This window comes from Ascaphus truei, chromosome 1 (genome assembly GCF_040206685.1).
Source record: "Ascaphus truei isolate aAscTru1 chromosome 1, aAscTru1.hap1, whole genome shotgun sequence".
In the NCBI taxonomy this organism is placed as follows: Eukaryota; Metazoa; Chordata; class Amphibia; order Anura; family Ascaphidae; genus Ascaphus; species Ascaphus truei.
In genome coordinates, this window is record NC_134483.1 from 510,825,964 (window position 1) to 510,852,252 (window position 26,289).

A 26,289-nucleotide genomic window follows, 5' to 3' on the forward strand; every position below is an offset into this window, starting at 1 on the left:
TGTATTCTTTGTGAAGCGCTGAGTACACTTTTGGCGCTATATAAATAAAGACATACAATACAATACAAAATCATAGTTACATAATAGGTAAGGTTGAAAAAAGACATACGTCCATCAAGTTCAACCAATGCTAAATTTAGACGACAGATACTTTATCCTATATCGATACTTACAGTATATTGATCCAGAGGAAGGCAAAAAAAATCAGGTGTGTAGTATTAAATAATACTGCATTAAAACAAAGTTTCCCTCTATGCCCCTTTGAATTAAGCTTCCTTGAGTTGCTATAGAAATTATTTAAAAAGCTAAACCCATGCCTCATTTGAAATAGGCCGCCATAGTGCATTCCCTGGCAAGCAGCCTCTTCCCCGATGCATCACGAGACAGCAAATCTATCGGCAGCTTAGATAATTGCATTGCTGTAAATGCAAGGAACTGTTGCATTTATCAAACCAAACAGAAACCAGGTAAGACCAAATTCCCCTTTAAGTGCTTTAAGTCAATGGAATCCTGTATAAACTGCCAACACAAGGGTGAACTAGAAAAAATTGCATTTAAGCTATATTATGCTTAGACTACATAGTAAAAATCACGTGTGCTTTTAAAGTACAGGTATGTAAACAAGTTACATAGTTACATAGTAGATGAGGTTAAAAAAAAGACATACATCAAGTTCAACCTATGCTAAATTAAGATGACAGATACTTTATCCTATATTTGTACTTACAGTATATTGATCCAGAGGAAGGCAAACAAAAAACCCCAGTGACATATCATCTAATATCTCATAGGGAAAAATTAATTTGGTCCTGACTCCAAATATTGGCAAATCCGATTACTCCCTGGATCAACATCCTTCCCATGTTTACTTATTTGGTATATCCCTGTATACCTTTCCTTTCTAAAAAGATGTCCAACCTTTTTTTTGAACAAATCTATCGTATCTGCCATCACAGTCTCCATGGGTAATGTATTCCACATTGTAACTGCCCTTACTGTAAAGAACCCTTTCCTTTGTTGCTGGTGAAAGTAATCCATAGTAGGTATTAAAAAAAACGATTAAGTGAAAAATAAATAAGATAAATAAAAAAGAAATCCTAACACAAGAAGTTACCGTCAGTGCCCGTGTGGTGGACGTGGTTAGTGCGTGCGACACTGCTGTGATGACCTTGGAAAGGTTGTTCTCCATGCTAACATCTGTTGGACTTTGCAGCGTATTATATCCTCGGTAGATCCTGAAATATGTTAGAGATGTAGAAAATTACTATGCAACTAATTAAGAGTTAAAAAAAAGGAGCTAGAATATCTTAATTTTTTTTTAGCAATCATATGTTTATTTTATAAGGAAAACTTTAAAAAAAAAAAAAAGGAGCAGATTTTGAGACTTTAAGATACAGATGTAGCGAACGTTACTGCAACCCGTGGCCAGCGGGGGTGAAGCGGACATTGTTTAAAATCAGCCTCTCGTGAGAAGGGGGAGGGACTATCACACCTTTTTCACCTGTGGGAGCGAGCCCCGGGTTGCAATAACTTTGGCTTCATCTTAAGTAAGATATAATGCAGACACCCTGCTTTCAGAGGCTGGTCAATTATACAGTATGACAGGGGGTCTCAACTCCTCAAGGGCCACTAACAAGTCAGGTTATAAGGATATCCCAGCTTCAGCACAGTTGGCTCAATCTCTCGACTGCGTCACCTGTGCTGAAGTAGGGATATCCTGAAAACCTGACCTGGTAAGGGGGAGGGACCCCCCGTCTGGAGGACGGCTGCATTACGACAATTGAAATAGCTTTAACTGCTGTGTAAAATCTGGAACTTGGACTATTCGTACTATCCATTACATTGGGAGTTAAAATCTTCCCTGCAATGATATTACTTCCAGTGTATTCATCCATCCCCAAATAACACAAGCTAACAGTGGGATGCCGTGAACATTTCAGATAATGACAAATGCATTAGCAGAATTTCATGCCGTGAAGCAAAGAATTTTAATACGATTAATTCCCCTTGTGACTAATTTTAAAGAAAAAGGACAAGTTGTTAAAAATGTTTTTACATTTGCAATTCATTGTCCGGGGTTCTCAACTCCAGTCCTCAAACCCCCCCAACAGGTCAGGCTTCCATGATATCCCTGCTTTAGCACAGGTGGCTCCATCAGCTGGAGCCACCTGTGCTGAAGCAGAGATATCCTTAAAACCTGACCTGTTGGGGGCTGGAGTTGAGAACCTCAGACTAAGGCCTTATCCAAGTTGACACAATGTTAAAGCCGAGCTACATAATAAAAGACCATGCTAAGGAATTAATCGGTGAAACTGTATCCGTAACTATATCTCTAGTATTCTTGTGCTCATTTGTCATTAAGAAAATAAGTGGATATATTTAAACCCCATAGGAACAAAAAATGCATTTGTAAATTGCTCAAACTTATTCTGGAGCTCACGGAGTTAATAAACCATTCCCTCACCTAGTGATGGCACTGACAGCAAAGTGGGATAGAGGTTGAGTCTCATGCATGAGAAGTTTGAGATATACACTGCTTTGGTCTCTTGCTGTTGCTACAACAGGGTCAGCCTGCCCTTGATCACAATTGTAAAACAACTTGGGCACAAGCCTGCAATAAAACAGAAAGTTTTACAATAAAGGAATTTATTATACATTCTGAAATCAATGATGGAAGCCACAGACTGTGTAATACAGAGGTACATTATCATGCAATAGCTGACAAATGGACAATTTTAGGCCAAGATTACGTAAGATCCCTTTAGTAGCACAGTTCTAAGGCTTAAAGCTGCAGGTCAAGCTGCCGGGTTTTTTTTCTTCCATTCAATAGGAGCATCAATACAATCTGCACACTGACAAGTGATTAGCCTAGTTGCAGATCGATACATTCTCCTGAAATCGATCGCTTGCTCAGGGTTATTTAATTCTGTTCTTGCACAGCATTGTGGGCAATGTAGTCTAGCAGACTGGGCTGTTACTAGATACAATTGGTGTACTGCTAGAGAGAGGGCAGGGCTCAGAAGTTGAAGGGGATGTGACTTTGGAAATGGTTTCTATAGAAACAAAAATGCTTCCTACATAAGAAACATTAAAAATGTTTTAATTTTTTTTTTTTTAATGCTACAAGTACTTTCTCATAGTACAGAACAGATTTATTTAAAGAAAACACACATAGGATATTGCTTGAACTGCAGCTTTTTAACATTTCATTCTTTCTGCCACTGGGTTCTTAGTTTGACCTAAATCAAGAGCTAAATGACCTAAACAACCTCAATCTACTGACAAAAACTATTTCAGCTTTAAGGATTGTCCCTTTGTCAGAGACTTTGTTCTTTCTTATCACAGAATCCTCTGCTGGTCTCATCCTCATTGGTTGTTCCTCCCATGTGTGGGCAGTGACCTCAAACAAACTGGAAATTAAGCTTCAATGGATTCCGTCTACTATATTGTTCTATAACAATGGTTTGCAGAGGGATTCTCATGTACTTGGAAAGCAAGTTTAGGGGAGATCTACAATATAGAGATTTGGTGGTATGTTAGAGATTAACGTTCTAATAGTTCGGTTCAAGGCATCAATTTTCCTTCAAACAGGGATACACATTTAGTAGAAAGTTACAAACCAACACAAGGCAAAGCTTTAAACGATGTGGAACATGTGAAAGTACTACTGTATAATGCAGGAAATGAATGTGTAACACTACTATTATAACAGATCATAGCATATCCCTGCCTCCAACATGTACGCAGCCGATCCCCTACTTCACACGTACCTCATTAACGAAGCCGCCGCTACATGCCTCACCCTGGCGTCCTCATCGCCAAGAAGGCTGATAATCACATTATGCAGCACACGATCCTGAAGCTTCAATAACTACGAAAAGGACATTGAGAAATTCAGTGAATATAAAGCCATTTTAGGCCAGATTATTGTGGGTGCAAAATGCTCGTATGGAAGTAATACTGCTTAAAAAACAAAGCGTCGGCTACAAGCACTTACTGACTTTTCTGTTAGTGCTACTTAGGACAGGCTACTTTTTGTACCCTACATTTTTTTTATTTTACATGGAAAAAATTTTTTTTTAACAGGCAACTAAACCCCTTCCCCCCCCACTTGTTGTATCTGTACCTATATTTTCTCACACCGTCCAATACTTAACTATGCACCAATTGTTTTCATCCCAACATTTGCTAAATCTCTAGCTAAACTGCAGCACAGCTTTCACATTTCATCACTCAACTGCATGAAATAAATACAGGGTTGCCTTCTTTTACCCCAGTATAATGATGGACTCCTCTGTGTAAATGTTCAGCTCTTCCTTCTAAGAAATTGACTAACCTGTGAAATTAGGGCAGAGAAAAAACAAATTACTATTCAAGTCCAATATCCCATTCAACAAGAAACCCACAATTCAGGTCGTACAAATTGGCTTTTTCAGCACATCACTGCCATTTGTTTGCAAAGGGAAAAAAAAACATCTGAGTTACAAAGTTGACTTAAGAAATAAGTGATCTGTAGCAAAATATGTTTCATTCCCACTGAACAAAGAAATCTTATAGGACAGGCGTGTGAAACTAGGGGGGGCGTAGCACTTACAGAAGTCCCACACTCTTCCCCAAATCATTTAAACGAAATGAGGCCTCCAAGTTCCCTTACCCGATCTCCGGCGGCTTCTGGCGTAGCAGGGTCACATGACAGTGACGTCAGAAGAGGCCAGTCAAAAGGTAAAGAGGAGGGGGGGGGGGGGTGCGAGCAGGGGGAGAGCAGGCAGGGGGGCACAGACAAATGTTTAAGCACCCCTGATCTAGGACATGGCAAACACACGGCCCAAAAGGCATCACCATACAGCCTGGATCAGATGAAGACAGAGGAAATGGGGTAACATGGAGATTGGAGGAGAGCAAGAGGGGGGAGAAGGAGGATGATTTGGAGGGTTGGGGGGAGAACGAGAAAGGGGATGCATGGGGGGAGAGAGAAAGAGAGAGAAAGGGGATGCATGGGGGGAGAAAGAGAGAGAGAGACAGCGAGAGAGAAAGGGGATGCATGGGGTGGGTAAGAGAAAGGGGATGCAAGGGGTGGGTAAGAGAAAGAGGGTGCATGGGGAGATACCAGTGACATTCACACATTTGTAATAAGGAAAGCTCAACAAAAAAAATATACATACAGGTTGTAGTGACTAATTTTTTCCTTCCGCCGCTCTGATGTGTAACCAGAGACTTGCAGTCGGAATTAAGAATTGCCCCCCACACTATTCTGAGTTTGACGGGCCTGACTTAGAACACTTTCCCTTGCTGCATGCGGACTCAACGCCACTTCAGTGCAACATGAAATCTACAAGCTCAGTCAGGTTTTCTGGAGAAAGTTTAATCACTTCACCAAAAACAAAAAATATGGCATGGGGTAGAGACCATTAGTAGGCAACAGGGTGCAGTATTACTATAAAAGAGAAGAAGCAATTGTTCAGGCTCTCCCCAGAAAATCCATACTCTGCAACAGAATGCAAGGCTTTGTATAACACATTTACAGCCTTCTGAATATTAAGCTTCTTGAATTGACAAAACCAATATAATAACCCCAGCGTTAAACCTTTATTGCCCACTAATCTGTTGTGAACACCAAAATAGAATCCGAAAGACACTTCTGATATTATGGGTTACAGTAGAGATTAATACTGTATTATACAGTAGGTGTTATTTAAGAGATGTGTAAGTTTTCAATTCGGTTTAGCAAAATAAAGTGTTTAACGATTTGTCAAAATATTAAATGAACAAATAATATTCTAAACTCCTTGTGAAGCACTATCGGAAAAACTAAAAATAAAATTGTGTGCCGTTACAGACCAAGGATTAACTTGCCTAAAATCAATCTCTGCAAGAGTTTCCAAAAGCTCGGTTCTCACAAGCCAGTAAGAGCTGTTCTTCAGCGTGAGCAGATCGATCAGCAACTGTAAACCAAACTCACTGTAGGTGCTACAACATAAACTCATTATGCAATGCTGAAAAAAGAAGACAAACAGGTCATTAGATGGCTCAGTAATGCAGACATACCGTAGATAATTCAGTAGGTTTGCATCTCAGCCATACAAAGTACAGGCAGAATACAGATAGAAAGTAGTAAACATAGTACATATTTGGGGGGCAAATAAGAACCACTTGGCCGCCTAGTCCGCCCAACTTCCTATCTGTTATAAAACCAGACATTAAAAAAAGTTATGGTGGATTTGGGGGGGGGGGGGGAGAAATAAAAAAAGTGACAGAAACCCTCCACCGTACAGTAAATAAAAACACCACGTGTGGTGCAGTTGCATGTCTCATACAGATCTGCAATCCTGCCTTTCCCCATTATTGCTTAGCAGGGATTCTGGGTAATGACATGCAAATTAGCACAGTATCACCCTTTACTTATCATACATGTTAACAGAAGTAAAAAGAGTGACACACTGTGCTCATTTGCAGGTTATTACCCAGAATCCCTGGCTGCAGTGTTTGCTAACCTTTCTGTTGTGAAACTTCAGATCCCACCAGATCCTATGGTTTCGTTCACACTTCAGTCTATCCCAAGCATTTTTTATCTCTAATTCTAAAACAGTATGGATTTTAATCAGGGAAAATGTAAATTTCAAGCAAGGATTATTTATACATTATGATGCATCATGCGATTCTTTTGTATATATACAAAGAATGTCCCCGGCGCAAAGTGTGGTGATGATAATTACAGTACCATATCAAAAGACAGTCCTGGTTGAAAAGTCAGTCCTGGTGGTAGAATGTTTCATCAACAATTTGAGGTAGATACTTCTCTAGGCGTAGTTCCCTTGTGTTGTCTGCAATGACAGATAGAGAAAAAACACCATTGCGCAGTATATAGACTCAATTGCCCCAACCTGAAGAGGAAAATCCCTACTTACAGGATATTTTCTTGTTCATTCAGGGGAGAGAATCTGTTCTTTGGCTCTCTTCCTCCACCTTGATCTCCTACTCGTGGTTTCTAAGGTGGCTCTCTTCAACTCGGTCTGCGTTGTCCCAGGAGCAGCATACACCGCAACAGCCGTGGTTGGAGAAAATTGAAAGACAGCCTAGTGTACTTTGCCCTCGCACAATGTGAGTGTAATATTGCTGCTTTTTAACATTGTTAAATAAAATTTGCGGAGTACACTAGGCTGTCTTTCAATTTTCTCCAACCACGGCTGTTGCGGTGTATGCTGCTCCTGGGACAACGCAGACCGAGTTGAAGAGAGCCACCTTAGAAACCACGAGTAGGAGATCAAGGTGGAGGAAGAGAGCCAAAGAACAGATTCTCTCCCCTGAATGAACAAGAAAATATCCTGTAAGTAGGGATTTTCCTCTTCAGGTTGGGGCAATTGAGTCTATATACTGCGCAATGGTGTTTTTTCTCTATCTGTCATTGCAGACAACACAAGGGAACTACGCCTAGAGAAGTATCTACCTCAAATTGTTGATGAAACATTCTACCACCAGGACTGACTTTTCAACCAGGACTGTCTTTTGATATGGTACTGTAATTATCATCACCACACTTTGCGCCGGGGACATTCTTTGTATATATATTTTTGGTATTGGATTGGAACAATCTATTGTTTATTGCCCCCTTGGCTGCATATGTAATCACATTGTAATCACACTATTGTTGTTATCACACCAATTAGTTCATCACTTGGATCAAGCGCTGGTAGAGAGTCTTTTAGTTAGTTTTGTATTTCATGCGATTCTTTTGTGCCTCATCCTATGTAGGAATAATTATTCACAACATTAAGATGTATTTCTCCCCACTTTGGCTTTGGAGGCTGCCATGCAGACAAGAGAACAAAGAATGAACATTCCCAATATATCGTCACTAAGAAAAGTTATAACCATGAATGAGCCGAGAGGAGTTCAGTATACAATCGCTCGGACATGCTAAACTGTACTAAGGCTTAGGACACCTTAAAGGCCAGGCAAGTGAATTGATATTAAGATGTGCTACGGCTTAGATGTACAGCAAATATGGGCTTAAATAGATTACATTGATCATTTCCACTTACCCTGACAGCAACACAAGCCAATTTGCACGTAACAGAGGATTCATCCTTCAGGGATTTTTGCAACAAAGGAATGCAATCTTCCACAGAAAAGTTATTTCCTAGAGAAGAAACATTACACTTACATATCTTGCACTGCAAAGTCAAGTTGATCCAACTCAGCTTGACGGTTAAAAGTGCACAAACAGGAACATAAAATTTGACAGAGAGCTCGCCTATCACAAACCCCCTTTCTAACTATTCCTATAGGAACTAAATCACCAGTTGCACCTCCAATACATTTTTAACTAAGTTACCTTTGTTGGTAATCAGACTCATAAATCAAGTAACCTTTTAGTGTAGCTTCAATTTGTGACACAAACTGGTTCAAAATGTGTGCCACTTTGTGTTAGAGTTATTTTTGAATCTAGATAAGGTTTCCCATGTCATTTATATATAAAACATTAAAGCACCCCTCGTTACATGAAAATAGCGTTACACAGCAGAAATGGAGACGTCAGCCCCTTGCATTCTGCCAACAGAAAAACAACAAGAAAAATGTGCTTTATAACACAACATGCGTGTGTTACCTGTAGAGCTTTTGACACGGATGAGCCAATTTTCTGCATCAAAACGTGATTTGTGGAGTATAGAAAAGACAATGGTCGCACACAGGAGGACTGTCGCTCCTCTAACCTGAGGGTCTCCATGGTTAATATAACTCAGAACGTCCGAAACATATTGCTCTTCTAAAATAAAAAGGGGAAATCACTGGGAATGCAAACACTACAAAATAAAGCCTCGGTAATCAAGAATACTATATTGCGTCTTAGGCTGATTACTTACTATTTTGTGTAGTCATTATGAGAAACACAGGTGTTTATAAAATGGCAACGTAAATTTATAGCTAATCAACGGTCAGTAATATGGCTAAAAACAGGCAGTACTGTCACGTGGTACTTCAAACTAGACATGTGCACTTGGCCCAGTGTAATGGTTTTGGAAAAAAAGTGTGGACAATATAATGACCAAAAATTATAATAATAATTTTCTGCTAATACTGTATGGAAATGTCTGTTAATTACATAAATGTTTAAATACATAAATGCAACAAGCTATTTAGCAAATAATAATAATAATGTGGTTTATATGTCTGTCTCCATTGCCCTTTAAAGAATAGGATGAGTTAAAGACAGACTAGACTAGTTAGGCGACTGAAGGATTTTAAGTCTGAACAACAGAGGTGCCATATTGTATGTATTCACACTAACTGCATAGCTAGCAACTAAATAGTTAACTGAAGAAATAGAGAATTGATGTAAGCAAGGCAGACTCCATTATCTAACGGAAAGTAAAAGGTCATACTGAATAAAGTGGCCTTAGAAATGTAATGAGGCATATTTGTTATCTACAAGAACAGGGTTATGGGAAGGCTAATAATAAGGCGGGGTTGTTGTTATGTTTAGGAAGGATGCTGTGAATTCAAGGAGTAGAATGTAGGAGAATAGGATGGTATAGCAGGAATTAACAAGCACAGCTGCGGAAAGACTTTAATTGGGGCAGGCCAATATTTGGGGAGGTCCAGATTTCCAGGGAGGAGGTATAAATGTTATGTCTATGTACAGGCATACCCCGCATTAACGTACGCAATGGGTCCAGAGCATGTCTGTAAAGTGAAAATGTACTTAAAGTGAAGCACTACCTTTTTCTCACTTATCGATGCTTCGGTACAGGTAGGGAGCCGGTAGTGCTGTTCAGGACGTGCTGACAGGCGCATGCGCGAGCTGCCGTTTGCCTATTGGGCGAGGGGAATCAGCGCATCCCTACTACAGCGGTCTGTATGGCAGAATAAGTGTCCGTACTCACGAAGCGAGCGTACGGACACTGGGGTATGGTGCTATTGAAAATATGTCCTTAATCGCGAGTGTACGTAAAGTGAGTGTCCTTAAACCGGGGTATTCCTGTATTGAGATCAGAACTGCTGAATGCTTAAAAGTGTTACCAACAGAAAATGAAGTTCTCCACACAACTGAGAATGCCTGTCAAGACCTGTATGATGCAGAATGCTTCCTATTGCCTCTGAATAAACTATTGGAACAAGAACCGATCCGTGGAATTAGACTGAGGTGAAGTAATTATTTTCATTGGTAAACCAGCCATCTTCAGAGACTATTCTAGAAAGAACATTTATAATCAACTATGTTATGATGGAGATGCGGTGCTTTAAGGATGCAGTTCCCAAGTAAACTTAATCAGCAGTAGCTTAGCTTGCAAGTCTCAGGCCCTCCCCAGCTGACAAGGCAGCAGTCACAAAACACTGGTCTATACAATGTACAGTACATGTTTACCACACGGGCGAGAAAGAACACTATGTTGTTGGGTCCTCCACTCGTCACAGATGAAATAGTCAGGACATTCATTCTGAACCCAGTCTGTCTACATCTGCGTCGCCCCAAAGGCGGACAAGTGATTGAGTTCCCCAAGAGCTGCTCCCCTTTACACATAACCATTCTGTACCCCTTCAGTCTACACACGAGTCGCCCCAAAGGTGCACAGCTGAAGGGCAGCCAAAGAGTGTGAGCTGTTTGCTGCAGTTTGTTGGTGTAAAATTGCTGTATTTCAAATCTGAAACTCTCCAACCCTTTTATCCCTTGCACCCAATTTTCCAACCAACTGTCCATGAAATGTCTGTTACATTAAAAGAACAGGGTTATACAGTCAATTACAAAGTATTGTTATATCTCTGTTCCCAGGATATACTTGAAAACAAAAGGTAACTCTCAATGTATTACTTCCTGGTAAAACATTTTATAAATAAATATATAGACAAAATGCCAAGCACTGTACCCAAATGGATGTTATGTCGGAGGAAGGCAACTTTGTATGAATACTGGCTTGTTTTGGCCCCACAGAAGGACTCCGACCCCCACACCACCTTACCAACCCTCATCTACTATATGGACAGTAAAACATTAATAGCGAACAAATAAACATTCGCAACCTACACATGCGGCGTTGTACATCCTCCTAACTTGAGATGTTTATTCAAAATTAATTAAACATAACATGCTAATACAGTGCTTCTCATCTATTCCCTGGTGTGCTGCAGTCTTCCTGCCAAGGGGGGACTACAGGGGACAAATTCTGCCGGCTTTGTGTACAGAGGAGGAAGGCAAGTGCTTTGTGTAGGGGAGAAGGTGAGAGTTGTGTGTGGGGAGAGGGGAAGGTGTGTGGTTTGAGTAAGAAAATTATGGTGTGGGAAGGTGTTGAGTGTGGTATGCATAACAAGAGGCGTGAACGTGATAAGTGTGTATGAAGGGGGGGTCTGAATATGGAGTATGCAAGAAAGGGCGAGTGTGGTAGATCTGTGTGTGGGTGAGGAGGATCAGTGGGGTGCTTTCAAGTGAGATCTGATGAGTAGGGGTACCCCAAGTTTTTAAAAATCCTCCAGTTGTGCCCCCGCTCCTAAGAGGTTGAGACCCACTGTGCTAAGAGAATAATTAAGAGGCTATAGAGCATTTTCCCTCCATAATTACAGTGCAAAGAGATCTCATCAGTAGTGGATTTCAACAGATCGAAGAGGGCATAAAGCATATCAGTTGTGTAGTAATAGAGAATACTGCCTTTCCTAACACACACACACACCTCTTTATAATGACATTTAATATCGTAAGTGTCATTGTGTTGCTAAGGCAACCATTTAGGAAGCCACCCAACTTCCTCTTTTAAAATAGGCAGCCGTATTGCGTACCCTGGGAACAAGCTTCGCCGATCGATCGGCAGCATAGATAATTGCATTTTTATTTTAATGTGCAAGAGGAAATGCTGCTTTAATGCCTTCCAAACATTAGTTGGTACACAAGTTTCCTGTTTGTTTTTTTGTTTTTAAGGAAGGGGGGGGTGGAAGGGTGATGGGGGGGAGGGGTTAAGGGCTTGACCTGAACTCTTGGTCATCCTGGGACAAAAACCACTGACATGGAATGACTGCGGAGAACCTTTATGAAGGAGGTGTCTGTGTCAATTCATTATAAGCTTTGGCACAAGCTTTATATCACAATTCATCTGGGCTATTGGCCCTGCAAGTGCAACAAGTAAAAGCACAGTGAAAAACAATACATTTACTGCAAAGAAGCATACAATATTTAGCAAATAACTACACAGCCATGTGGCCCTTTTATATAGAGCATTCAGCTGCAAAACAAACCCTGAGATGTGACATACAGTACCTGGTTGTTCCACCGTTTCTGTGGGCACTTTATACAGTTTGCTGTAGAAAGCTTCAGGATACAGAGCCACAGCAGCTCCAACACAGCTCACCGCCAGCGCTTTCACACTGACCCGCACTTCCTTGTCTGGGACCAAAGCTGCAAAATAAACTTCTCAGTTATGAATTTGTGATTGTACGTTAATAAATTCTAATGCAAACTGCCTCTAAATGTAAGACTGGATCATGGTATGTTGTATATACTGTACAATAATAAATCTGATATTCAAGGTGTCTTCAACCATATTCTACATCGGATGTTCAAAGTGGGTCTTGAACTGTAATTTCTAAAGAGCTGTAAAAGTTTGGGAATTTTTTTCTTTTACAAACAGGAGGCACGCGGTCAATTTCAGATCTTTTCAAAACTGCTGAAGAGAAGCTTGTGGGGAGCGCAGGTATCACCATATATATGCAAAGGAAAAAATATATATAGTGTAGTATATCTAAACAAATACAGCAACTTCAACAGGAATCATGAATGGGAACTCACATTCTGCCAGTTGTAAAACAGCATTTGGAATAGCAATAGATGCAGTAGATGGATTCAGCACTGTGTGGGGGGGTCTGGCTGGTATACACTCCCTGTCAGCAGGACAAATCCTCAATAGAATGGAAAAGACAACTCTAGTGCAACATTGTATGTTCACTATTGATATATTGAAAATAGGCCATTTCTATTGCACTTACATGAGCAATATGTAGAAGTTGCTGTATTTGTTTAGATATACTACACTATATATATTTTTTCCTTTGCATATATATGGTGACACCTGCGCTCCCCACAAGCTTCTCTTCAACATTCAAGAAAGGGGAAACTGGAACTTCTCCAAAGAGGGTTGAGCAGCACAGTTTGCCATTCTTATCATATTTGAGCACTTTTAGATATATCACATATCTTTATTCATTTAATTAATCCATTGATTTATTTATTTTTATCTTCACTAGTAGCGCCTCACAATTTTTGTTTTGCACTTTTCAAAACTGCACCCGAATATTGGAATAACAAAACAGTCACCACGTCACCTATTTGATTATGTGCACTCGGAGTACAATGTGGCTATAAAGATGGGGATTAGTGTATGTACATAAATTGATTTAAAATCATCAACAATTAAAGACCTAAAATGTCACTTTTATTAAATTATTTAAAACTGTATAAATCAATGAACCACCTTAAAAACAGTAATAACTGATGTCTATGGCTAATCTAAAAGCATAGGTACAGAGTGAAGTGATGGGGTTGTAGGGCTTTATATATACACACACAAAAAACAGTACCCTGTCTACCCAGAGTCGGCTTGCAATTTAGCAGGGATCGGTGCCGAGGGAGAGCGCGACGCCTCTTACCTTCTACGGCATCGCCTCAGCTCAGTGATGGCGCAGCATCATAAAACATCAGATTGTCACGGCAATGGAGCGACGTCACGTTGTCATGGCAACGTGATACCACGACATCGCTGAGATCAGGAGATACCGGAGAAAGGGTAAGAGGCACTTACAGATGTCCCACGCTCTTCTCCGGCAACTAGTTAAACTGTTGTGGGGAAGAGTGCAGGGCCTCTGTAAGTGCGAAGCTTTGGGAGATGGTACAGACAGCACCACCATCAAGCCTGTGTCTACCTAACCAAGTATGAAGTGGACCCGAATAGATATAGTGTCTCCGTAGAGATAAGTATTGGTTATCATCTAGTTGTAGGCCACAGTGATTCATGGGATCAAAGCCGAATAGTGTAGGATAGGCAATGCGGCACAACTCGCGAGTGCGACGCTGCTGATACGAGAATGTGGCGAATATGGAAAGATGATAGTCACAAGTGCGGCTAGCATTGAATTCCTATTGGACACTACTGCGTCAAAGTGTCTGTTTATACAGGAATTTGTGTTCAGCAGGGCTTAGTTTGTCATTGCGTACCGAGTACAGGGACACAATTAGATAGATTAACAGAGGCTCTTACTAAACCTAAACATCTTGTGTGCATAGATCAGTGAGGTTTACTACAATACATACACAATGCAACAAATATTTAATACATTTTGATATAGTATAGTATGTGCTGTAAAAAATCTATTTACATTTATATATATCTTGCATATTAATATATAATGTAGTGTGATTTAATTCCGATATGATCATGAACGTATAATTTGTATGAAAATAGAAGAAATTTTAAAAACCTTTATGACTCATTTGTTTTGTCAAGTTCATGTCTACATGTGAATGATGGGGGTTATTTTAATGAAAAGACTGAAAGTGAATACCTCATTGAACCCAATTGGACTTCTGTTTTTCATTTGTAGATCCACTGGGCTTCCTTCTGCAATAGTTTTCTATTGTAATCTCCTCGTCTGACCGAGTTGAACATATTCAATACCACAAAACTTTATAGTTGATGTCACTATTATGACAGTTATTATAAAGTTCCTGGCTATTGGTGTGTCAAGCTCATTAGTAACCCAATTAAACTGTTCCCTGATCCGTCTTTGCAGTTGTCTGTAGGTTTTCCTACATATTTAATGCCACATCGACATGTAATAAGATGCATCACACCTTATTGTGTATTCATGGTCATTATTAGAGTTCCAAAGGGTCTTACAGGGTTGCATAAAGGAACGTGCTTTACATGGATTGCAGCAGTAAGTTGCAGTGAGTAAGTTCTATTTTGCAGCCAGTCCTTTGGAGTAATTTGATGAGGCGGCTGTGTACTACAGTAGAATGTCTTTGATGTTTTTTTATCTTATACTGTAGGTTGATAGTTTAGCACCTCTGAGCTACGGGTCAGATTGTAAGATGTACCAATATTTTGTAAGAATGTCTTAATTTCCACCCATCTTTAATTATATGCCAATGTACCTTCTGGTATTCTGCTGTTGAGGTCTAGATTGACTGGTTAGGTCTGTATTGATTAATCTTTTGTATGCTTTCTTGAGGTTATGGAGGATGTGACCTGTTCTCAAGAACCTCATTTTGAGGTAATCAGCTGGTTTAATGAACTTCTCATTGGTAGAGCAAATCAAACATAGCCTTAGGTACTGACCTGTGGGAATGCCTGATATCAGACCTTGAATTCGGTCAATGATCTATGCATACAAGGTATTAAGGTTTAGTAATAACCTCTATCAATCCATCTAATTGTATCCCTGTACTCCGCGCCTAATAACCTAACCCGAACCCTAACCCTAAACACAAATTCCAGCATAATCAATCAGACACTATAACATAAGGCAACCAGAACGCTATTGAAACTGGGGCTACTGTAGGTGTAGGGGAACTATTGATTGCCCTTGAAAAAGCTCCATCTGCGGAAGGAAACCTACGTCAGGCCAACAGATGCATAGGTCTGACTGTAATGGGGAGGGTTTAGAGACGCGTTAGTCATGTGCATCATTGAGAGAAACACGCATTTTTCAAACTATCACATGGGGTTGGACAGGACATTCATCACCATCCAACCCCCTTGATGACGTAGATGACCGAATATTGTCCTATAGTATTCCCCCTCATGAAGTAGATACCCATATTCGGCCATCTACATCAAGGGGTTGGACAGACAGACTGATTCTTACCTTCTAAGCTGCTCTGGGACAGGGCACACTCACAGACTGATTCTTACCTTCTAAGCTGCTCTGGGACAGGGCACACTCACAGACTGATTCTTACCTTCTAAGCTGCTCTGGGACAGGGCACACTCACAGACTGATTCTTACCTTCTAAGCTGCTCTGGGACAGGGCACACTCACAGACTGATTCTTACCTTCTAAGCTGCTCTGGGACAGGGCGCACTCACAGACTGATTCTTACCTTCTAAGCTGCTCTGGGACAGGGCACACTCCCAGACTGATTCTTACCTTCTAAGCTGCCCTGGGACAGGGCACACTCACAGACTGATTCTTACCTTCTAAACTGCTCTGGGACAGGGCACACTCACAGACTGATTCTCACCTTCTAAGCTGCTCTGGGACAGGGCACACTCACAGACTGATTCTTACCTTCTAAGCTGCTCTGGGACAGGGCACACTCACAGACTGATTCTTACCTTCTAAGCTGCTCTGGGACAGGGCACACTCTCTGGGACAGGGCACACTCACAGACTGATTCTCACCTTCTAAGCTGCTCTGGGACAGGGCACACTCACAGACTGATTCTCACCTTCTAAGCTGCTCTGGGACAGGGCACACTCACAGACTGATTCTCACCTTCTAAGCTGCTCTGGGACAGGGCACACTCACAGACTGATTCTTACCTTCTAAGCTGCTCTGGGACAGGGCACACTCACAGACTGATTCTTACCTTCTAAGCTGCTCTGGGACAGGGCGCACTCACAGACTGATTCTTACCTTCTAAGCTGCTCTGGGACAGGGCACACTCACAGACTGATTCTTACCTTCTAAGCAGCTCTGGGACAGGGCACACTCACAGACTGATTCTCACCTTCTAAGCTGCTCTGGGACAGGGCACACTCACAGACTGATTCTCACCTTCTAAGCTGCTCTGGGACAGGGCACACTCACAGACTGATTCTCACCTTCTAAGCTGCTCTGGGACAGGGCACACTCACAGACTGATTCTTACCTTCTAAGCTGCTCTGGGACAGGGCACACTCACAGACTGATTCCAACCTTCTAAGCTGCTCTGGGACAGGGCACACTCACAGACTGCTTCTTACCTTCTAAGCTGCTCTGGGACAGGGCACACTCACAGACTGGTTCTGTACCATAGAACAGTGCCGAGTCTCTCTGCGCAGCCCCTCCACACAGATCGGATTGAAAGGATTAACGCTGCGGGGGTCCCATTCAGAAGCAGGGACCCCCGCAGCGTTTCTCCTCCCAAGCCGCGATCGATGCCGGTAGGCACTGTCCCCGGCATAGCGGATTCTTGCTTGTTCCCCCGCGGTGCCAAGGACAGTAACCCTTGCTACATCTGTACCATTGGTGCCTGTTTCCATGACTATCATGCACGTCACTGTGAACAGAGCACCATTATCCCTAACACCGGGAAAACTGCCAGAGTTGTCCCAATCTTCAAAAGTGGGGACAAAAACACTGTCTCAAACTACAGGCCAATCTCACTTCTCAAAATCCTATCCAAAGTCATGGAAAAATGTGTCCACTCCCAATTAAGCGATTACTATAACAAGACAATTCCAATCTGGCTTTCATCCCAAACGCTCCACCGTAACTACCCTGCTAAAAGTTTGCAATGAAATCCAGTGTGGAATGGAACGGGGACAACTCACTGGTGCAGTATTCCTAGATTTTGCAAAGGCTTTTGATACAGTTGATCATGCTATCATGCTTAACAAACTCCAGAGCTCTGGAATAGGGAAACATGCTTTAAACTGGTTTCTGTCCTATCAGGTAGATCCCAACATGTGTCCATCTCAGGCTCTAACTCCAACCCCCTGGATATCACATGTGGTGTCCCGCAAGGCTCTGTTCTGGGGTCCCTACTCTTCTCAGTGTTCATTAATGCTCTTCCCACAGCTTGCAAGGAAGCTTTAATACACATGTATGCAGATGACACAATCCTATATGCACACAGCCAAAGCCTCTCTGACCTTCAATACATACTTCAGTCTGACGTTTTGAGACTCAAAAACTGGATTTCCCAAAACAAACTGTTTTTAAACACTGACAAGACTGTAACAATGGTATTTGGGACCAAGACTACATTTTTAAAGCTTCCAGTGACTGAGCTCCAGATCAGAACCAACGCTAACACCACCCTAACTAGTAACTCCTGTTACTAGTTTTAAATATCTGGGCATATGGTTTGACTCCCACTTAACATTCGGAATGCACATTGATACCCTGACAACCAAGACCTATGCCAAACTAGGTGTACTTTACAGGAACAAATCCTCCCTAAGCCTGCTGGTCAGAAAGCGTATCGCACAGCAGATGCTAATGCCAATTATAGACTATGGAGATAGTATAGTATATGGCTCAGCACCCCAAACCCTCTACAATTTAATTTGTAGTTTCGTTCTCCAATGCAACTACAACACACATCACTGCAAAATGGTAAAAAAATCTAGATTGGTCATCACTCGAGTCTAGGCGCAAAGTTCACCTTTCCGGTCTTGCCTTCAAATACTTTCAGGGCAAACTACCCATCTATCTTAACAAGCTCCTCACCCCTACCACACGCAGCACTTATCATCTGAGATCAGACTCCAAAAGACTGTTTATGGTCCCAAAGCTCAACAAAGTATCCGGCCGCTCCTCCTCCTCTTACCGTGCACCCCAAAACTGGAACAACCTTCTGGAGACTCTCACATCCACCACCAGCTTAAGTTCTTTCAAAACTAAGGCTGTCTCACATTTTAATCTGGTCTGTAACTGTTACATAAGCCTATAATATACATCTTCTCTAACTGTGCATGCAATGTCTTGTATATAATGTATACCCTGTTCATTTATGTAACTGTACTTGTAACCATGTATTATTTGTCATATTAACTATGTCCAGGACATACTTGAAAACGAGAGGTAACTCTCAATGTATTACGTCCTGGTAACACATTTTATGAATAAATAAATTGTATTACTCCCTTTGTAATTATATAATAATTGTATTGAAGTGCTTACCACTCTTCTGTCCAGTGAGTAGAAAAGAAGCCGATAAAAGTCGTACACAGTGAATGAGAGGAGCAGCATTTACATCTGTATAGTGTCCAATGTCTCCTTTTATCCTAGAAGGCTAAAATAAGATTTGGGAGTATATTTAATAACTGGAGCTAGTCCATAAGACACCTTCATGAAACTGGAATACAATTTACAGCACAATTTCATGTGAATGAGAATAGTACTGCTTAGTAAATAAGGCCTTCACTAACTTCAGACCGCAGTATCAAAAAATAAAAATAAAATAATAAATATATATTAATAATAAAACAATAGGACATATTTAGGGTTTTAGTATTTAGTTCATTTCTACATGTTTCTTCTCATAAGTACTGCATGGGTCATTAAGTTCAATCTTTTGAACTAAACATTTCAAGCCTGCAATAACATCAAGGACGGACCCCTCATCAGGCCTTAAACGACCTATTGTATACTGGTAATTTGCATTTCTCCCACTGCATGGAGAAGGGGAAACAAGACAAAACTACAGCCAACCAAAGAAACTATTTTTCTTGCACTTTTTTTTAGATTTCCTTTCACGAATTACTAGGTCGGAACCACGGTTCTAAGCCAGAAATTCACTCTTTGGGCTGCGGCCCGCAGGCGCTGACCGTGCTCATGCTCGAGAACGGTGACGTCACCAGCTCTCCAAGCATGAGCGCCAGGTGTCCTTGCTATTTCGGAAGCACGTGCGGGGGGGGGGGCATTGCGGGCAAATTGAGCGCGCTCGAAAGTGAAAAAATTTTGTTTACCCAAGCACCAAGCGTGGGTGAGTGCGCACAGCGTGAGCATGGATGTGACGATCCACATTGACTAAGGTAAGCGCGCTCAGCACCAGCGGGGACTCAGTCTTAGGCTGCGCTAATAGTGCCCATGACGGCAACGCGACGTCGCTCGAAAACAAAACAATTGACTCAGTCGCCAGCGCTTATAACTCAGTCAATAACCACTTACAGTAGCAATGTGGTGGTATCCCGTGGTGTATATCTAGATCAGAACCTGTACAACAGCTGTTTTATGCCCTCGTTATTAGGGGTAACAGTGGTTGGACTGGATCAGGAAGGGGAGAAGGGGGTATTCACAATTAGACACCCCTTACTGCAAAGCCCTTCTGTAGGGAGTAGCAGAGAACAGACGGGAGAGGGAAATACCCTGAAGCGCTAGGTCCTGTAATACCATAATATGCCCTACAGTAGGGAGTAACTGATTGGACTGGAGGAAGGGAGAAAGGAGATTACCCTAATCAGTATCCTAAAGCGATAAATCTGTAGTACCGTTATTACTGCCGATAGCTTAAGTGAAGAACGGGCAAACTAAAAGCTGCACCTCTACGCATGCGCCGGTTCTTGTGGTATCCCAAGCTAGATGCCATGGGGTCATTCTTTACTCCTTCCTCTTCTTCATCCCACTCATTCAGTACCTCTCCAAATCACGTAGTTTCCCCCTCTGCAATATTGGTAAAATACGTCCCCTACTCACCCCCTCATTATATCCCGACTGGACCACCGCAACATGATTCTAGTTTGTCTCCCCTCTCCCCCGTCTTCTAAATGCTGCTGCCAGGCTCATTTACCTCCTCATTTACCACTCTTGTTCTGCACTACTATGCAAATCACGACACTAGCTACCAATACCCTGCAGAGTCAAATTCAAGACACTTGTGCTCACCGTCAACCCATGCATAACACTGCTCCTCTACATCTGACCTAATTTCCAAGTATACTCCCATACGCATTCTACACTCTGCTCTTTATCTACGCCTCTCTGCGTCCCTTATTACTTCCTCCAACTGCCGCCTCCAAGACATTTCCCATGCTGCACCCCAACTGTGGAAATCTCTACGACATACAATCGGACTCTCAACCTACCATACATGCATGTAAAAGACCCTTAAAACAACACTTTCTCAAGGAGACTTATCCAACACTCTCCTGATGTTGAAAGCCAAACACTTGCCAAGAAAATCGCACTCACAATTCCTTGCATCTCCACTCCTAGATTGTAAGCTCCTTAGGGCAAGTCCCGCCTTCCCATTGTCTGTTTGTCTTGGCATATATGTACTCTCTTGTCATACAATGTTATTGACCGCCCTCCCACATTGTCCTGCTTTGCAGAAACTCTTGGTGCCATATAAATAAAAGATAATATGGGGTTAAAATTTAAAAGCACTATACTGCACCGACACACTTTATTCGAGCAAATACCCAGTATGTACCTGGCAGATACCTGGAATGCACCGCTCCTCACCTCTGACAAGCCCCGTTGCGTTTGCCTTCCCAGCCTGGGTTCATGCCTGGCTGATGGGCGGCTGATCTGTTAAATGATAATGATTAGGATTTAATAGGCTGCAATGCTTCGCGTGTCTACCAGATGGCATAAATTCATGAATTGTAATGCAGTATATATATATATATACACTGTGCAGTATTGCAGCCAGCGGGAATAAAATGCTTCAATCCCTGCCTGGAAAATAACCCAATGCACTCGGGCAGAAAACAGTCACAAACCTCAATACACCCGGGTATACCCGAATTCGTGGGACTAGCCGAGCTCGAATAAAGTGTGTCGCCAGTGTATATGTGCTAGCTACAGTGCAGTTAAAACTGGTTAAAAACAGAAGGGACGTTTCAGTTGTGGGTATACTGTACATTTCTGCTTCCTCTGCACTGGGTAAAGAGGTGGCTGCTGGGGCAGACAACGGTTGGGGGCTGCAGGTTAAGCCCGGTTAGCCTGCATGCAGCCCCCAGGTCGCCTGTTTGCCACCAATGGCTTAGAGCCAAGTTTTTTTACCTTACTCTCCAGATCTCCTGGCTCCACAGCTTCTTCCTTGGTTACGAAGCGGTCAACACTACTATCAGATGACTGTCGGCTATGGCCCATGGCTTTCAATAGATGGCTTTGATTCAGACCTTTAGAGGAAAAGATGCATACAAATGAACTAAAAATCGGCCCAAACTTTCATTATTATTTCGCTATACAATACAAATGTGAAATAAAGGAAACTATTCCATACATACAATACAAGTATGCATGGGAAATGCTATTAAACAAAACTCACACTAATTCTGCTGAGCATATTACTTTAACCAACGGTCACTACTGAAATTATACTAAATCCCTGAATATTCTGCCTTTAAAAAAAAATTGTACGTTCATCAGGAAGGGACGTGTGATACGTTCCCCTCTTAAACAGTTGAGCTCATTTATAAAATATCAATGAAGGGTTCAAGATGTACTACCTAAAAACTCGTAAAAAAAATAAAACAGGCAACATTTACACAATTCATGGGGCAACCAGACTGAAGCAAAGTGGAAACTTCTGTAGTGTAGTACATATTAAATTTAGAAAACTAAAAAAAGTTAGCCATTTCTTTAAATAGGATCCATGTTAAAAATGGGCCCCTTTTTACAAATAGGAGGGGGGGGGGGAGGGAAAAAAAAACTTCTAGAATTTAGATTTTTGTCACCATGTTTTAAAGAGTTGTGCTCATCTCAAGTGATGAAAACCCAAATCAGTTCTTTCATATGGCATTTTGGCCACAAACAATAGGGATAAAGGGTGCTTCCTATATAAAAACAAAAAAACACTTGTTTTCCCATTATAGTCCTGAGCAGAGATCTCTCTATGACATTTAGTATTATTTTGTTTCTGAGAACTAGTGAGCAGATAACACTGTAATTTTGTACTAAATAAAAAGTTTATAGTGTTATCCTGACCAATGCAACTCTTCCAGTTCTGCAATATTTTACCTTCACTAACACAGGATGCCCTAATAACGATTTTGTTTATGGTAGATTTCAGTTTACTTGGTGGATTGAGGCTTCAGGACAAATTTGGCAGGATTTTTAAAGAGGCAATCCAGGAAGCTTAAAAAATATATATTTTTTAAATATATGCAGCATTTGATTACCTTTATTAAAAACCAATTACCTAAGCCGACGATCAATTAGTGCTCCCATGATAGATCAGCAAAACCATGTTTCCCAGGGTTCACTAAATGGCTGCCTTCCAGTTTCAAAACAATTCTTCAGTCAGTGTAACTCAGCAGCTACAAATTATTCTTACACTACTACGGTAACATTATCTATTGTTACTGTTTAAAGCTCAAACTGCTGGGAATATTGGCAACAAATGATCACAAAAAGGAAAGTGTTAGAAATATCGTGCACTGCTGGGGAGCTGTGCTTAAGCCTGCTATAGAAATCAAAAGGATGCTCAGCATTTTAAAACTCATTAAAAATTGCATTAAAGCTGCAGACCAAGCAATATCCTACATGTGTTTTTTTTATTATATAAATCAGTTCTGTACTATGGGGAAATACTTATAGCATTTTTTCAACACAACTCTGAATGACATTTTAATGTATTATAATGTAACAAGCATTTTTTGTTTCTATAGCAACCATTTACAAAGTCACATGCCCTTCCTCTTCTGAAACAGGCTATGGGACACCCTTTTTTAAGCCCTGCCCTCTCTCTAGCAGTGCACCAATTGGATCTAGTGACTGCCTGGTCACATGATCTTCGGTCCTCTTCTGCTGCACTGGCAGCCATTTAGTGAACCCACAAGTCGAATCTTCGCTGATCGATCACAGGAGAACGGATTGACCGGCAACATAGCTAATTACTTATTGTGTGGATTGTATTGATGCACATATTAAAGGGGGAAAAAATAAAAATAAATAAAAACCGGCAGCATGGACAGCTGCTTAAAGAGTTGAATTTTAAAATGTTAAAAATTTAGTAAGCATTATCTCATACAACAGAACTGTTTTTTTTTTTGTTGTTGTTTTTTTGTTGTTTTTTTAAAACAGCTCCTTTAACATCAATATGATGAAAGAAGTGATCCTAGGCAGTTATGGGATGTTATAGGTTGTGCTTTGTTGCACAAAGACAATAGCTTAAAAAACTTATTTTCTTAATAAGGAAGCGTTGAACATACCAAGAGATGAACTTCCAAAATGGTCTGCAGGGTCATCCTGGTGAAGAATCGTTCCTTCATCTTCCTCATCTTGAAGCTGCCCTATTTGCATCCCCGAATACTGGTTCTCAACCCCATCTACCACCTGAGGGGGAAAAAGGCTCTTGATTAGAAATAATTTTAATATATGTTGAAACGAACTACAAATCATAATTGTAAACCAAGAAGTTTAACACAATATTGCTTTTCCCTTATTGATTTGTGATGGCTGAATTTAAAGAATAATTGAATAGTAAAATATGACTGAATATTTAATACATTTTACGCCTCTAAAATCCCATAAAAAGTCTGAAAATGCGCATTTCTGTCTTCAACTGAAATTGTAGGCTTCCTTGGGTTTACAATTAAGTCCAATATAGCAAACAACTGTTGTAGTATTTTCTGATAATACCAACGCTTCTCAAAACTTAATTAAAAATATCAGGGATATTTTTGCACCCACTCCTACTTATAGGACAGTAAATCAAAAAGGGGTCTTCTCCATTTTTCTCTCTTTTGCAACACAGAGCTTCGTCAGGTAAAGTAACTTCATGATTCTTCTATATTACACATATATGCATGATCCAGAAGTAAGAAAAGGTCATGGAAGAGGAAGGCAGGGAAATATGCGAGCAAAAATCCCAATGATCAACTGGGCATTTTCTATCTCTGCATGCATGGAATGATCATCCAAAAGAAACAGAAGATGCAAACTAATCAGACCCGCAGCTAAAATAATATTTAGGCTTTTTGTCGTGCTGCTAATGTAAGCACCCTGTGGATTATAAAATACTTTAAATATACCACACATTGTTGTGTATAGGCATTTTTATACCCTAGCAGTCACACATTTTTATAGGCATGAAATATTTTAACTATGTTCTAATAAACTATGGACTTTCTTTTTATGAGCAGGAAATATTGACACCTTTAGAATGACACTAACACCTGTCATTGTTTGTTCTTAGTTTTACAGGCAGGATGGTTCAAGTTCAGTTGAGTTCAATAAGAAAGAGTATGGGATCTCAGAACCATTGCTGGGCTGTTTTCCCGAGTGCCAAGTATATGTGCATTAGTAAATCCTAAGTGATGGATTATGCTTGAGCATGTTAATGAGAAGTCAGGAGCCGCAACACTTATAATATACGAGGAGAGTTACAATGTAATTGTGGGGTACATTTGTACTGTAGGCCTCATCAAAAAGCCTAATGTAAAATAATATTGGATTGCATTTTCCCCAGAATGATTAACAAGACCGTTGAAAAAGTAAAGAATGGTAATTCATACGTAAAAGTATGTGTCCGAGTCTAGTTATTGCAGCATAAGACGACCACCACCATAAAACCTCACCCAGTCGTCTAATGTGATTAAAATGTAAAGTAACGAGCCTGCTAAAACTAGGAAGGGACATACTAATTATCCACGCAATCTATCAATTTGTGAGACTAGTAAAAGTAAATTAGAAAGGCTACAGAGTATCATGGAGAGAATTCTGTGTGCACTTCCAGCAACAGAAAACCTAGATGCAAAGCATGACTGATGAAGAAGGCCTGTCTGCCACAATGGCTTCTTGATGCACCATGCATTGGTATTCAAAACTCAAGTAAGGATGGTAAAGTAAGGTCATGCTCTGAGGTAGAGGTGCTAGCTGCTGACCTTTTCAAAGCTATTAGCGGAGAGTGAAAAGGAAGATGATGAATAAGTAGATGTGTCCAAGTCTGGGCCCTCCATGGAGGAACTCTGAGACATGTCAGGCCCTTCAGTAGAAGACTGGGATCCCCCCTCTGCCCGCTGCACACTTACAATTTCAGAACTGTCCGAAGGGGTCACAGCAGAGTCTGGACCTTCTGTGGTGGTTTGTGAGCTATCACTCACTGGTGAGGAAGCCTGCGTGGTTCCCTCATTCAAGTCCATGTTCATGTCAGACTGGACAGTGCTGATTTGGCTGGAACTACGACTTAAAAAGTCCTCCTCTTCCCCTTCTGTGACGGCGCTTGCCAAATCCGAGCCGCTCAGATCTACAGAGTCTGACTGTAGTGTGTGCTGCGAACGTGGCTGCTCTGTGATGATGTCATGAGTTGCAGAGTCAAGTGCTGTGCCAGTCGTTGCAACAGACACACTGGCGGATAAGGCTGCATCAGCCGCCACTTCATTCTTCAGACCAGCTTAAACAAAAAGGAAAAAACATTAGGAAGAAGCACAACGTTTTCTATACTTTGCTTACCAAAACATTCATAAGCTACCATATGCATCCAATCCTCATCGCTGCTACTGGCCCCCAAACATTCATGTGCCACTATATGCGCGCGCTATTTATTAATAAAATACTCAGTTTTAGAATGCATACTATTCTTACAGATCTGACTATTTCTCTTCCTTACTGAATATGAGAGTGAGACCGCAATCACCTTATGTATTTCTTCAA

General features: G+C 41.1%; 1 protein-coding gene across 4 annotated transcripts in view; it reads right to left on the reverse strand.

Moving 5' to 3' along the window:
* The window catches only part of HTT (huntingtin), a 197,298-nt gene that overhangs the window by 101,371 nt on the left and 69,638 nt on the right, over positions 1 to 26,289 (reverse strand). For all 4 annotated transcript variants that reach the window (XM_075570290.1, XM_075570271.1, XM_075570281.1 and 1 more), the window contains 12 exons: positions 25,668 to 26,029; positions 23,847 to 23,970; positions 21,694 to 21,812; positions 18,868 to 18,979; positions 12,242 to 12,379; positions 8,606 to 8,764; positions 8,040 to 8,137; positions 5,854 to 5,993; positions 4,273 to 4,336; positions 3,771 to 3,871; positions 2,465 to 2,611; positions 1,115 to 1,235 (listed from right to left, as the gene is read on the reverse strand). In XM_075570290.1, coding sequence (XP_075426405.1) covers positions 1,115 to 1,235; positions 2,465 to 2,611; positions 3,771 to 3,871; positions 4,273 to 4,336; positions 5,854 to 5,993; positions 8,040 to 8,137; positions 8,606 to 8,764; positions 12,242 to 12,379; positions 18,868 to 18,979; positions 21,694 to 21,812; positions 23,847 to 23,970; positions 25,668 to 26,029 — 1,685 coding nt within the window. The remainder of the gene's footprint in view (positions 1 to 1,114; positions 1,236 to 2,464; positions 2,612 to 3,770; positions 3,872 to 4,272; positions 4,337 to 5,853; positions 5,994 to 8,039; positions 8,138 to 8,605; positions 8,765 to 12,241; positions 12,380 to 18,867; positions 18,980 to 21,693; positions 21,813 to 23,846; positions 23,971 to 25,667; positions 26,030 to 26,289) is intronic.